General features: G+C 41.7%; 1 protein-coding gene across 1 annotated transcript in view; it reads left to right on the top strand.

Annotated features, from left to right (window-relative positions):
* zdhhc17 (zinc finger DHHC-type palmitoyltransferase 17) overlaps positions 1–13,020 on the top strand; it is a 33,929-nt gene that overhangs the window by 17,021 nt on the left and 3,888 nt on the right. The window contains exons 9-16 of the mRNA XM_044186967.1: positions 1,077–1,219; positions 2,253–2,353; positions 9,615–9,739; positions 10,471–10,533; positions 10,636–10,729; positions 12,431–12,514; positions 12,611–12,768; positions 12,920–13,014. Coding sequence (XP_044042902.1) covers positions 1,077–1,219; positions 2,253–2,353; positions 9,615–9,739; positions 10,471–10,533; positions 10,636–10,729; positions 12,431–12,514; positions 12,611–12,768; positions 12,920–13,014 — 863 coding nt within the window. The remainder of the gene's footprint in view (positions 1–1,076; positions 1,220–2,252; positions 2,354–9,614; positions 9,740–10,470; positions 10,534–10,635; positions 10,730–12,430; positions 12,515–12,610; positions 12,769–12,919; positions 13,015–13,020) is intronic.

The following is a 13,020-nucleotide window of genomic DNA, read 5'->3' as shown; positions in this document are numbered from 1 at the left end:
ACAGCAAACTAACGTATCAGCCACAGCCAAAACATACCAACATCTGTGGTTGGTAATTTCTTCTGTGTGTTTCTGTGTTGATTTTGTATGAACTTGTTATTGTTGTTGCTTAAAATTCTGTTCTAACTCTGCTTAAATGTGTTGTTGTCTTTCCACTTGTCTGCTGGGATATTATTAGTTAATTAAGGTACATTTTAGAACTAGACAATAGTTTGCAGACAGATAGACTAAAATTGATGCTCTTTCTCTGCGTAGAGATTATGACAATGTGTCACTGTGTTTATACATATCACAAATAGATTATAGACTATTATTTGCATCACACTGAGGTCTGAGGTTTGTCTCAACTTTAGGCAAAATCCCTAGTGTCAGACCCTGTGCTGTAGTGAGTAGAGCTTCACAGGCCATTTGTAGAATTGTGGAATTCATCTAACTTGCTTGGATTGCTGCTCAGTGTTATGTCTCCACAGCGTAGAGCCAAATGTGTAAAAAGTAGAAATGGCTATGAAAACTATGAACTAAAAATTTAAATTGACGTAGCCAGGGTTGGGACACCCAGGAATTTTGACTTCATCAACAAATATAAATCTGCCATGTCTGCTGTTTATTGGGTTGTATCTATTGTAATAATAGTATCTAGTCGTATCTACAGGGCTCCAGACTGCGACCATTTAGTCGCATTTGGAGACAGTGCTACTAAATTGTATAACTAGGAGCACCGAGAGGACTTGCAAATATGACCCCTGTGAATTCTAGATCATATTTTTCCTTTTATAGCTACAAAATGTGTTGTCTTGTTCTCTTGTCCAACTTACACCAGTCTCTTATCAATCTTAATTTCTTTTTCAACATTATCTCCATCCATCTCACGGCCATTTCATGTTCATCGCTGTCTCCCCCAATACGTTGTCCCCTCTTCGACTTTTTTCCACCAATCTCCTTCTTTCCATGCCTTCTTTTTCACCACTTCTATTACTTGCCATCTCTCTCCTTCTATATGTCCTACCTTCCTGTTTTTTTTTTTTCTGTCTCCCCTTATTTGCCATCTGTATCCATCTTGTCTCGTCCCTCTGCAGGAGTTCAGGCAGAAGGTGATGCTGGGAACACCCTTCCTGATCATCTGGCTAGTTGGTTTCATCGCTGACTTAGACATTGACTCCTGGCTGATCAAGGGCATCATGTACGCCGGCGTCTGGGTCGCCGTGCAGTTCCTGTCCAAGTACGTCTCATAACATCACAAAAATACACACAGATAACACACACACACTGGCATACACACAGCGTATGTTGTGTGACTCCTGTGTTCCGTACTCAAATTCACTAGCAGCCGTTTTTCTGCCATGTATTATCTAGATACTTAAGTTCATTATGTTAATTTTGTCACAGGCTGGTTTGGTCAGATTTAGCTTTAATTTTTAGTCAACTTTGGATGTAGCGTTTACATTTTTTGAGATGATAATGTTTCAAAATCAAATCTGCAGTACTTCTTTATTAAGCTCATAAGTGGGATTTAGATGTCCTGACATCACACACATACAATATACTTTTAACAAATGTACTCGACACCATTAAATACACACAGTCTCTATCAATGGCACATATTATAGCGCGCAAACACACATGTAATTTCCAACATTCCACATCATGCAGTGACAAATACTCCCTTAAACACACACACACACACACACACACACACAGTGCTTAAACCCCATTACCTCTGCCATCTGATCCTGCTGGTATAGCTATTGTTAGCTCTGTGACTACAATAACACACATTACCCACTGTGTTAGCTTTATATTTTATATTTACTGACATTTTTGGAATACTTACTTGGTGAAAAGATAATTGTGAATATGAGCGTTGGTGAGTCCAACTGCAGTGTGTCATCAGGTTATGGATTGGTTTATTTTTGCTGCTGTCTGACTGCCGGATTCAGATCAATAAATAAGACCCAAGTTGTAATAAACTGGAATTATCCTAGTATCCCAGTAACAGTAACATTGACAGTGTTATTGCTGGGCTGTGTGCGTGTGTGTATGTGTGTGTGTGCGTGTGTGTGTGTGTGTGTGTGTGTGTGGAGGGGGGGGGGTGTCAGTGTGAAGCCGACATCCTGGTACTGTGCACACAGTTTGACTGATAGGAAGTGCAGTGCAGAAACCAGACAATGGCAAACTTTATGGGGGGTGGGAAAAGATGACCATTTTAAGAAACAATGCTGATAACTCCGAACCCTCCTCTTCTCTCTGTGCAGGGCTTTCTTCGACCACTCCATGCACAGTGCTCTCCCTCTGGGAATCTACCTGGCCACCAAGTTCTGGATGTACACCACCTGGTTCTACTGGTTCTGGAATGATATCCTTTTCTGTCTTAGAATGAATCAGCTTTGACTAGTTTGACATTTGGGGAAATTCCCTTTTTCTTGCTCAGACTTAGTTGTGAAGATTATAGCAAAAAGAAGAGAAAAGGAAATTAGGATGACTTCCCATGAGGCTTTGTTCTGTGCAATATTTGACTGAACTGTTTATGGTCATTACAGAATCTGGTAGTTCATCAGTCAGAAACAGTCACACTTGCAGAGAAAAGTTTCAGAGACAGTTTCCAGTTTAAACACTAAGGCCATGAGTCAAGTTATAGTTTGGTCCTCTGTAGCTCTTTCCAACCACTCAAAGTAGGGCTGGGCGACAGTATATAAAGCAGTTAAAATGAGCTCAACCTTAAACATCTACAGCAGTAAAATACAACATACACATGCAGCAGTAATGTTAATCCAGAAACATCAGATATAATAGTAAAACACTGACAGGGAACATTTTACTGCACAATGAGTACTTGCAGAACTTTTACTTGTAGTGGAGTATTTTGTACAGTGGGGTTGGTATTAGTACTTTTGCCTAAGTAATGGACCTGAATACTTCTTCCACCTCTGGTTAGCACACCCACAGCCTAACTGCACCGAGCCTTCCCCTGCCCCGGTGGCCTTGTGGGTAACCAGCGGCGTTATTGTGAAAGTGAGCCTTTCCCTTACGTTACTTTATTCAGCCATAAAGTGTGTAGATGAGGTTGCAGTATAATAGATACTGGACAGCTGTGTGTCGTGTTTGCTGCCACAGAAATTAAATAAAAAGTCCCTGTTTATGTAACGGTGCTACGACGTCTTCTTGTACTCTTCACAGCAGAGTTGCTCCAGACTGTGAACAGCTAGCTACTTAGCATCTTTGAATAAGGCTAAAGTCAGTTAAAATTGCCTACAACTGGAGGTCTCCCAAATACCTTTTGGAGCTGCAGAGCTGGAACCGCAGGTAGAGTAATCAGAGCAATCAGATGATTGATTATGTTTTCTCTCATGATTTTTTATTTTTTTTTCCCACCACAGCAAAGAAAATCACTCCTAAAGTTAGCTGTTAACTAGCTAGCTGTTCACAGTCTGGACCAACTGCTGCGAAGAGCAGAAGACACCGTAGTAATGTTACATAAACAAGGACTTTATTTCTTTTCTGTGCTAGCAAACACACTATTACATTGGAACCTGAGCTTATCTACACACTTTATGGCTACTACCCCTCAGCGGTGACCAGCGGAAACACTGAAAACTCTTAATATGACGATATGGTCATCTGCTATATCGCACATTCATTAATATTCGAATATATTCAATATATCGCCCAGCCCGGACTCGAAGTGATAGATGGGCTCTTCTGTCCACCTGTTTTAGTCTTATTCAGCCACAATCCACTTGAAGCATGCCAGAGCTTCGAAACCTGGCACACGCAGTTTGTTCACTGGGAAAAAAAGACATTCATTCAATGCCTATTCTTGGCTTTTTACTGCTTTCTGCTGCCTGTGATGCAGTTTGGTTGAAGAAGACAAAAGATTACCAGGAAAAGTACTTGTGTTGGAAGGCTGGAGCATCAGTGAGATTAGGTTACAGGCCAGTTTCAGTGGATTAATGGAGTGGGAAAAGAGAAGGGTTAATGAAAAGAGCAGAAGGAGTTGGTGGAAATTATATTAAACACAAATGCAGACATGAAGTGCCACAAGCCCCAGGTTCTCATTGTGATGGCTATCGAAGTAAAAATGTAGAATAAGTTACGTGTCAAAATGAACAAGCTGCTTAGTTTTCGGTGTGTTGCTGTGTTAGAATTGTGAACAGAGAGTTTAGTGTGGAACAGCTGCTGGTTGAAACCCAACAAAGCGACTCCAAAGGGTTTCTGTTGGCCTCAGTGCGGCTGCCCTCACATGTTTTTGTTCATGGAAGAATTGCCTTTCTGTTCGGAAGCTGCTAATTGCAGGAGGTGAGAGGGGAGTTCTCGTTTGTGGAAGGCATTTAATTTTATGCCTCACTGCTCCACTAATGGGAAGGGAGAGCAAGATGTCTTTGACCCGAGCTTATTGAAAAAGAAAACTGTGCTCTAAGGTCTTTTCAGTTATTTTAAAATGCTGCTGGAGATGTGTTTTGAGCATGTTTTGGATGAATGGTGTGTGTACTCTACACAAAATTGATGGAAGGAGTCTACTACAGGGACGTACCTGCTCCCTAAGCGGGTTTTCACATGTGCATTCATCTTCAAAGGGCTACGGTTAGGTGACCTTACATCCTGTACTCTGGTAAATGTTTGTTCGTACATGGATCTTTCTTGCGTGAAGACATTTGCTTATGAAAAACGAGCTCTTTCAGGCCTCTCTTTTGCCCTCCAGCCATCAAGGGTTGTCATAAAGCCTGTGTAGCCGCCATGAATGTCTTTCCAGTCATGCTGTCTTTGGCCTGCCTCTTTAGTTGAAAGACATGCTGTTTCATGTTCCTGACAGCACAGGGAGTTTAGCTTTTCTCCGGCAGTGTTGCAGACATGGGCTATCTGTTGTAAACTGTGGTCACTCTCTCACTCAGGTGGACAGTTGGTTCTTGTCCAATTGCCTACTTGCATACAAAAAAATACTTTTTCTAATCGCATGTATTTATGCAAATCAGGAGCACTGTGGGGCTGGATGACTCGGTGCTTGTTTTAAAGCTAAAATATTAGTGAGACTGTTCACACTGCTACATACAAGCAACTGCCACCATAGTTGAGGTCAGGTTATGCTTGAAAGAAATTAGTTTGTACGACTTGTCGTCTGAGCAGGTCTGAAGGCAAAAGTGTTAGCTTTAGTAAAGCTGTTTCAAACGGTCCCACTTAAAGGCGGTGTGAAAAGCCGGCTGTTATAGAGAGGGGGGGAGACTCAGTGATTGTTCAAATGTGGGAATAACGGTGCACACTTTTGGACAATCTTTCCTGGAGGACATTCATAGTGACACTTGTTTGTACACACGAAAAGTGGCCGACAGTAGTTGTGTTAAGAATGAAGAAAGACAGCTTGAGAGAGAAGTTCAAATCCTACCAACTTTCTCAAGTCGGCACAGCTGGCCAAAGTTTTTACGCTTGGCTGAGGTGGAAAGGTTGGTGTATCGACAAAAGCAAAATGCCACTAAATTCGAATAAATCATGACTCACATGAAGCATGTGACTAAAACGTCCACTCCGCTCCACTGGAGAGACAAAAAATAGCAGCAGACGAAAACATCGGATTCGTGTGGAGCGATGAGGAGACTGCAACCGTCCTCAAATTAATACATGAACCAAAGATAACTGTTATATTTCCATCACAATTTCCACATTATTTTCGTTTGTTTGAGGTTTGACTGGAGCTCTTTTAATTACGTCATCGTGTCCTCTTCTTCTGCAGTGGTTTAATAGCAGCAACTGAAGAATTAGCACCACCAATTGTTTATCTCTATGCGGCCAGCTCCTAATATTCACATAGTAGAAGTGGATGGAAACGCATGTTAATTTGCATTTTCTTTTGCCGATTTTCTGGAAATTCGTTTTAAAATCTGCGCTTAATTTGGATGGCAAATGTCAGAGTGTTGGTTTTGGAAAGTTACACAAATTATTGGACGCAGGCCATTGCGATGTCGGAAAGCTGTGAGGGGAGATGATTTCTGAAGCCGTTCGACCATCCAGCAAGCACTTCGTTTGAAGCATACTGATGCCTTTAACGTCTTCTAACGTCCTCCTTTGTATTCTTCAGTCTGTGGTGTCAGGGGAGGCATCAGTTTACTCTCGCTTCAGAGCCCGGTCACATAACCTGTGGACTGAGGCCCAGCATGGGTTGCTGGTGGAGTTCGCCATTTTGTACGAGCCTGCAGTTTAAGTCAACATTTATTGAACTTGAATTTAAGATGAGAATATAAACCTTTTGTTTGTGTCATGGACCAAAAGGTTCCAACATCTGGTATAAAATGAAAAATAAAAATATAAATATTACATATATAAGCTAGAAGGTAATGCAGTGTAGAGAGAGAAATGGGAGATTACTGTTTTGATTTCGATGTTCCACAGTTCTTATCACGTCTCTGTTAGGCAGTGTAGTTATGCAGCCCAGTATTTTGCAAACCTTTGTTCTGCCCACCAGGTTAAAACATTTCATCCACCAGTTCTGACCCACTTTCTGCCACGGTGAGCTCATTATCCTCCTCAGGCCTGTGGTTTTTTGTCTTTCCCAGACTCGGATCATATTTCCCTCAATGAATTTTGCTCATAAATGCATTTCCAGCAGGTGAACGTCTGTCTGACAATAATGAAATAAGAGTCAGGGCAAAACCTGAAGCTTTGGAAGAACACCTTGCCAATTTCAGTATTCATTTAGTTTTTTTACTCATAATGTGTATTACACATGTTAACAACTTTCATCACCATGAATTCTCCTTGAGTTTTGTACTGTACTGATGTAGCATTTATTTCACTATAGTATGTCTGCACATCATTGCAGCCTTCAAATACCACACTGATAAATCTGTCTCAGACCCTGTTGCTCGGCCTCTGCTGTCAGCTGTTAGGGAAACCTCGTGAAATACACCTCACCACTCGGCCTTTCAAAAGATCAATGGGTGCTAACGGGAGGTGCTGACCCATCTCTCCCTGAGGAAACACTGAGCCCATTTGTCTGAGGAGTTGAATTGATCACTGGCACCATCTCTGCATCTCCACCGGTCACTGAGTTTGTAGACCAATGAGGCGCTCTGGAGAGGGTTTCACTTATCAGGCCATTCCAGGAGGGGATAATGTCAACACCCAGGTCTTTATGGAGATACTTATGAAGATCAATGGCTTCATGTGGTCTTTAGGGACTCGTAGAGGCCTATCTCATTCAGTTCTAGGAAAGTGCTTTATCAGTGAACAGTGCTGGAGGGATGACCACAAAAGCTATTGGCTCTTTCTCACCAACAAACAAAAGTCACTGTTGGGGCATGTTATTTCTGTGCTTATCGCACGTCCCTCATAGCTACAAGTAACTGCTTTCCCAATAGACCTCGAGGGCTGCAAATCTTTGTTAATGCTTCAGAGGATTTTAGCACCATCTGTTGTGGTGGATTTGGTGTCACTTTTAATGGCTGGTGTTCACATCAAGTGTGTTTTGACAATATAGATCCCAGAGTTTTGAATTAAAGCATGCAATATAAACTGGAATAGCATGCCTTGTTTCCCTGCAGTCCCGTAGAGGAGGAGAAACTCATCTGTGCAGTTAGCCCGACTGTATGATTTAGAGGATGATCCAGTTTGTTTGGAGATAATAAGATAAATAGTTTTTGATGTGCCGGTGAAAGCAGCGGGGCGCCCCAGCGTTGTCATTGTTAGTATGCTAGCATGCTTATGTTAGCATTTAGCTCAAACCGCCGCTGTGCCTAAGTACAGCCTCAAAGAGTCGCTAGCATGGCTGTAGTCCTTTTTCTTTCTGAATGCACTTGGAAGACAAATGGTTTCTCATGGTGAAAATCTGTGAGACTCAGCTAGCTTCCATATAGATTTTTATATTTCATATATTAAACTTGTAATAGTAATAGTGCAGGTGTTTTAATTTTAATATGATCCAAGCACATTTATGGAACATGTCTAACACAAATGGAACTTCGTGGTCTGCCAGCTACCTCTCTCGAATCTCTTCTTGAAAGAGTATGACAGTTGCAAGAATATGAACATTGTGCAAGATGCAAAAGGCGCATGTAAATTGGTGGAATGTCCTTTTTAATTATAAATATTTTATCCACAGAGGTAGAATAGCCACCTTTCTGGAGCCATGTACTCTGAAGAGGGTAATTTAAAATGGCTACTCTTACATAATGTCTACTGTATGGGCTGAAAATTACTACCTTGTGTGCAGTTGTATGTTAAGCAGTAATTTAATGCCTCCCACTGAAACTTGCAACATGCAGTAGATGCAAAAACATCACTCATTTTCACATGTAACACTTCAGTTTAAACAGAATCTTCTTCATCTGTGTTTCAGTTTCTGATCCACAGTGACGTTTCTGTCCTAGTTTTCTTTTAAAGTTGCATTTTACTCCAAAAGTTTCAGCCACACATTAGCACCTAGTGTTGAGGGTTTCACAGTCTGTGCCTCTCGGTGTCATGGCTGGTTTCCTGTGGGATTCAGCTGGCTGAGTCTGCTGCTAATCAGTAACAGAACTGCTGTGAAAAATAGACAAGAACCTTTAAGAATGATTTATTTTTAAATGACATGAAACATACTTGTTACCTTTGGACAGAGCCAGGCTCTTTGTACCCCCTTGCTTTCAGTCTTTATGTTAAGCCAGGTGTTTTCAAAGTCACTTTTGGGGATGTAAACAGGAAGTACAATGTTGCCATGGAGTCAGTGAGTTAGCTGTGGGCTACAACTTTTTTTTTTTTAAGCCTATATTTATTTACATTCTGGCAAAATGGCACCATTAAAAGTATGCCGAATTAGCTGTTAGCAGTTTCTGTTTGCAGTGTACCCGTGTATTTACAGACAACTATCACTGGATCACTTTGATACTGAAGAAAACTTAAAAGTTAAAGTTATAAGGAGTGCCCTTTTCTATGATTTCTAAGCGGATTTATTGACGTTTATTCATGTTGGACGTCAGAGATAATGATAATCCTCTGAAAGTGTAAGTCACACTTAATCAACAAATATGTGTATCATGTGCGATTTTTTTTTTTTTTTTTTTTTAGACAAATATCGGCAATCAGGCGGTAAGGGTTTTAAAGTACCTTAACTTCCTTCATGAGCTGTGTGTCGCAGCAACTGCTGCTGCTTCAACTGTTGACAGTGTTCACAAACGGGCCAAAGCAGCGGCCAAACAGCAATAACTAACTTCCTGTTCTTTTCGGATCCGTCTTTCACCTCAGGTGTGTCTCTCTTGCCTTGCCTCCTGGTATCTGTCTTACCTAACTCTCTGCAAGAAAGCGAAGAAGCAGATTTCCCAAACACTTCCACTAATAAAACCACTGTTTGAAAACAGAAGCAATGAATTGTGACAGTGTCAATCTGTTGTTAAAGGTTCATGCTACAGTTCTGCTTTGATACACTTCAGGTGTCATGAATTGAACTGAGGTTCTTTATTGATATCATCAGTCCTCTGGCAGTAGTACTGTGGTTGAAATGAATAGGATTTGATTGTGGACAAAAAAAACAGCAGTTGACAAACCTGTCTTTTTAAAATAACAAACAAAAACCAGTCCGGGGAGCGCCCCAGTAGCTCACCTGGTTCGAGTCCGGAAAAGCAGTTTGTCCACCATCTTCCTTAACCTCACTGCACATCTCCCCTTTGCCACTGTCCATGTGCCCTTCCTGATAAACACCCTGGCTCTATTCTACAACTTTGGCAAATCCTGGAAGTCTGACCCAGGAATTATCAAAGCATCAGAGGAGCAGAAGAAAAAGGTAAAGTACATGTGCTTGTTGGACATGTTTGTTTTAATGTGATGTGTGTCCCCACATTGTATTCTGACATCACGTGTGATGTTACTTCCACTGTGAAAATTCCACTTCGCTGCAGAAAGCTGCTTAGCATTCACCGCAGAGCTCACGGCTGCTTGGTGGCTGATTCTCTGGCCTGCTGCCGAGAGTCGTCGCCCCTCTCTCCTCTCGGCCTCTCTGTCCCTCATTATCACACTCTAATGGAGGACAACAGAGGCTCTGCTTCTTACCAGGCCCTGTGATTGATGAAGAGCTAAATTTACCCTGCATTGTTAGCACAGCGCAGGACTCGCCACTGTTGAAGCTAGTCGGCCATCTCCGATCAAAGGCTTCAAAGCCTTCCTTTCCCTGCAGACGATCCCCTTCCACCTCTTGTTTTTCCTCTGAGGTTGTTGTAGATTAGGATTTTTGTTGGTCTTTAGATTATTTGCACAGAGATAAGCTGTAAAAGTGATTAAAAAGACACCGAAGAGAAATCTTATTTCTGCACATTAGATAAAAAACAAACCTCTTCCCCGTGTGATCGTTCAGCTGGAAATCCCAGCCTCGGCTTGTACACTCTCAGTAGATCTTTTGTTGTGGTGCCAAATAGTCCTTGGCAAGATGAATTTGTTGTTGTTCATTCATATTTTGCCATGTCTGTGTCTGCCTTTTTTTTTACAATCCTGCTTGTGTTTCTTGTTTCCTTCCTCCAGACAATTGTTGAGCTGGCAGAGACGGGCAGCCTGGATCTGAGCATATTCTGCAGTACCTGCTTGGTAAATTCTGACTTCTCTCTTACAAGAAATCGATGATCCATACAGAGGATAAAAGCAATAATAAGACAACTTTTTACTGCTTATATGACTGTTTCCTTACAGATACGGAAGCCCATCAGGTCCAAACACTGCGCCGTGTGCAACCGCTGCATTGCCAAGTTTGACCACCACTGTCCCTGGGTGGGGAACTGTGTCGGTATGTCAACCACACCACAGATTTATGAGGATGTCAACAACACATGCACTCCCAAACGACCTCATCATTTTCATCCCCGCACTGAGAGTTGTGGCTTATTATTGTGTTTCATCAGTTCCATATTCCACTTTAAGAGGCCTGTGTGTCTGCTCTCAATTTATTCTGGTTCTGGTACACAACAGGAAAACATGTCGAGGGAAAGGTCGGACATCTGAGTAAGCTGGGTTACCCTTAATGAATACTGATGAAAATGACACCAGATATTGAAAAAAGGTTATGGTTATTGGATTTTAAATCATTTTATTAATTTTAGCCAACTGCTTAACTCCCTTTCTGCCGTCCAACATTAAGTTTAGACCTGTTTAGAATCGTTTTAATTAATGTGTTCAGTGATAAAACATTAATAAGTGTGTGCGCGCATCTGTGTGTGTCCAGGATTGTGTCAGATGGCGTCTGTGAAGCAGACCGGAGACAGTGGGGGAAGGAAGGAGTGCAGGGGTCTTGTAGCGCTTCCATTTTGAAACCAGGTGGCCAGGAAGAAGCTTTAAAAGCGTGGAAACTGTCTGAACAAACAACGAGCCCTGCCTCATGGCTATTGGGACCAGGAGCCTGGAAAAAGATATTAAAAGATCTTAAGAAGTGTTAAAATATCATAAACAAAATAGGTTATGAGGCAGTCATGGGTTTCTTTGTGATGCATGTCATCTTTTCGAGGGTAAATATACAGTATGCGTCCTATGTGCTATTCAAAAGGACTGTCCCTGAACAGTTAAAGGTCCCTGTAGAGTTCCTTGTAAACAAACAACAGTTATGTTTACATTAAAGTGTTCCTCACCAAAGCGCATTGTGTGTCTTCTATAGGTCTAATAAACGTGTTGAACGTATTTCCTTCCTGGTAAAACATTTGGAAAGCCGAAGTATTTGAAATCCAGCATTGTTTTCGTGCTTGTTTGCTAGCTAGCAGTCTTCTGCTTCCCTGTCTTTGCTAGAGGTCTAAAACTCCACAGGTAACCTTTAAATTCCTGGTGTTCTGTCTCCTTATCATAGCTGTTTATACTGTAGAATCTACAGGATAGTTGCATTTTCATTGAGAAATGGACTTCATGTTCTTTTTATTTTTTAACTGGCCTTAAATTAAACAGAAAATGTCTTAAAAACTTAAATGTCTTTTAGACTTGCATGACACCCGGCCGCCTAGTCATGTCAGCAATCCTCTCTTATCTTCACTGCTGTTAAGCTCCTTCATTTGCACTCGTCAGCATGAATTTGTATATTGAGTAGTAACTCTACTGCACAAGTCTTTTTAGCCATGCTAGCAGTGTGGCTCTGTGGATGGCAGTGTCTGTTTGTCCATCAACCCGTCCACAACTTTGGTCCAGACTGAAACCAAAGTTGTGACTTGTAATCTCGTTGTTAACCCCTGGCTTTTCCTCTCGCGCCACCATCGGGTCAAAGTTTTCATTTGTCCAATTTGTTTATATGGTTTATATATAATACCTGCAGAACTTTTGACACTACTACTCAGTGCCTTGTGTTTAGTGCAAATGGGCAAATGTTAGCATGCTAACTTGCTAAACTAAGAGGGTGAACATGGTAAACATTAGAGAACTTAGCATTTTCTTTCATCTTACCTTCAGTTTGCAGAGGCAACAAACTAAGGTGATGAGAATGGGACATGACGTGTTTGTTTCTCCTCTATAGGAAGTGGGAATCACCGCTACTTCATGGGTTACCTGTTCTTCCTGCTCTGCATGATCTGCTGGATGATATACGGCTGCATTTCCTGTGAGCAGAAGAACCTCTTTTAAATTTCTTTCCCTCGTTTGACACTCGACGCGTATTTCTCTGCTAACTCTTTCACTTCTCTCTCTTTTCCCTCAGACTGGAGGATCCACTGTGCCACCAGTTACGCCAAGGATGGTTTCTGGCTCTATCTGACCAAGATCGCCTCCTGCTCTCCCTGGATGTTCTGGATGTTCCTCAACAGCATCTTCCACTTCATGTGGGTGGCCGTGCTCATCATGTGTCAGCTCTACCAGGTCTGGGTCTTTACATTTGATACACCAGTTTTAAGGACACATTGGAAACAGTATTTAGAACTAGGATTTATAATCACTATAAGCTGTTTGAATTTCAGTGGATAGTTGTCTGTGGAACGCTGGCTGACCTCTTTGCTTTTACCTCGCTTAGATCGCTGCTTTGGGAATCACCACCAACGAGAGGATGAACGCTCGGAGATACAAGCACTTTAAAGTCACAGCCACATCCATCGAAAGCCCATTCAAGTAAAT

This window comes from Siniperca chuatsi, linkage group LG23 (assembly GCF_020085105.1).
Source record: "Siniperca chuatsi isolate FFG_IHB_CAS linkage group LG23, ASM2008510v1, whole genome shotgun sequence".
NCBI classification, from domain to species: Eukaryota; Metazoa; Chordata; class Actinopteri; order Centrarchiformes; family Sinipercidae; genus Siniperca; species Siniperca chuatsi.
Note: the sequence above shows the minus strand (reverse complement) of the source record. Positions and strands in the feature narration are given on the sequence as shown.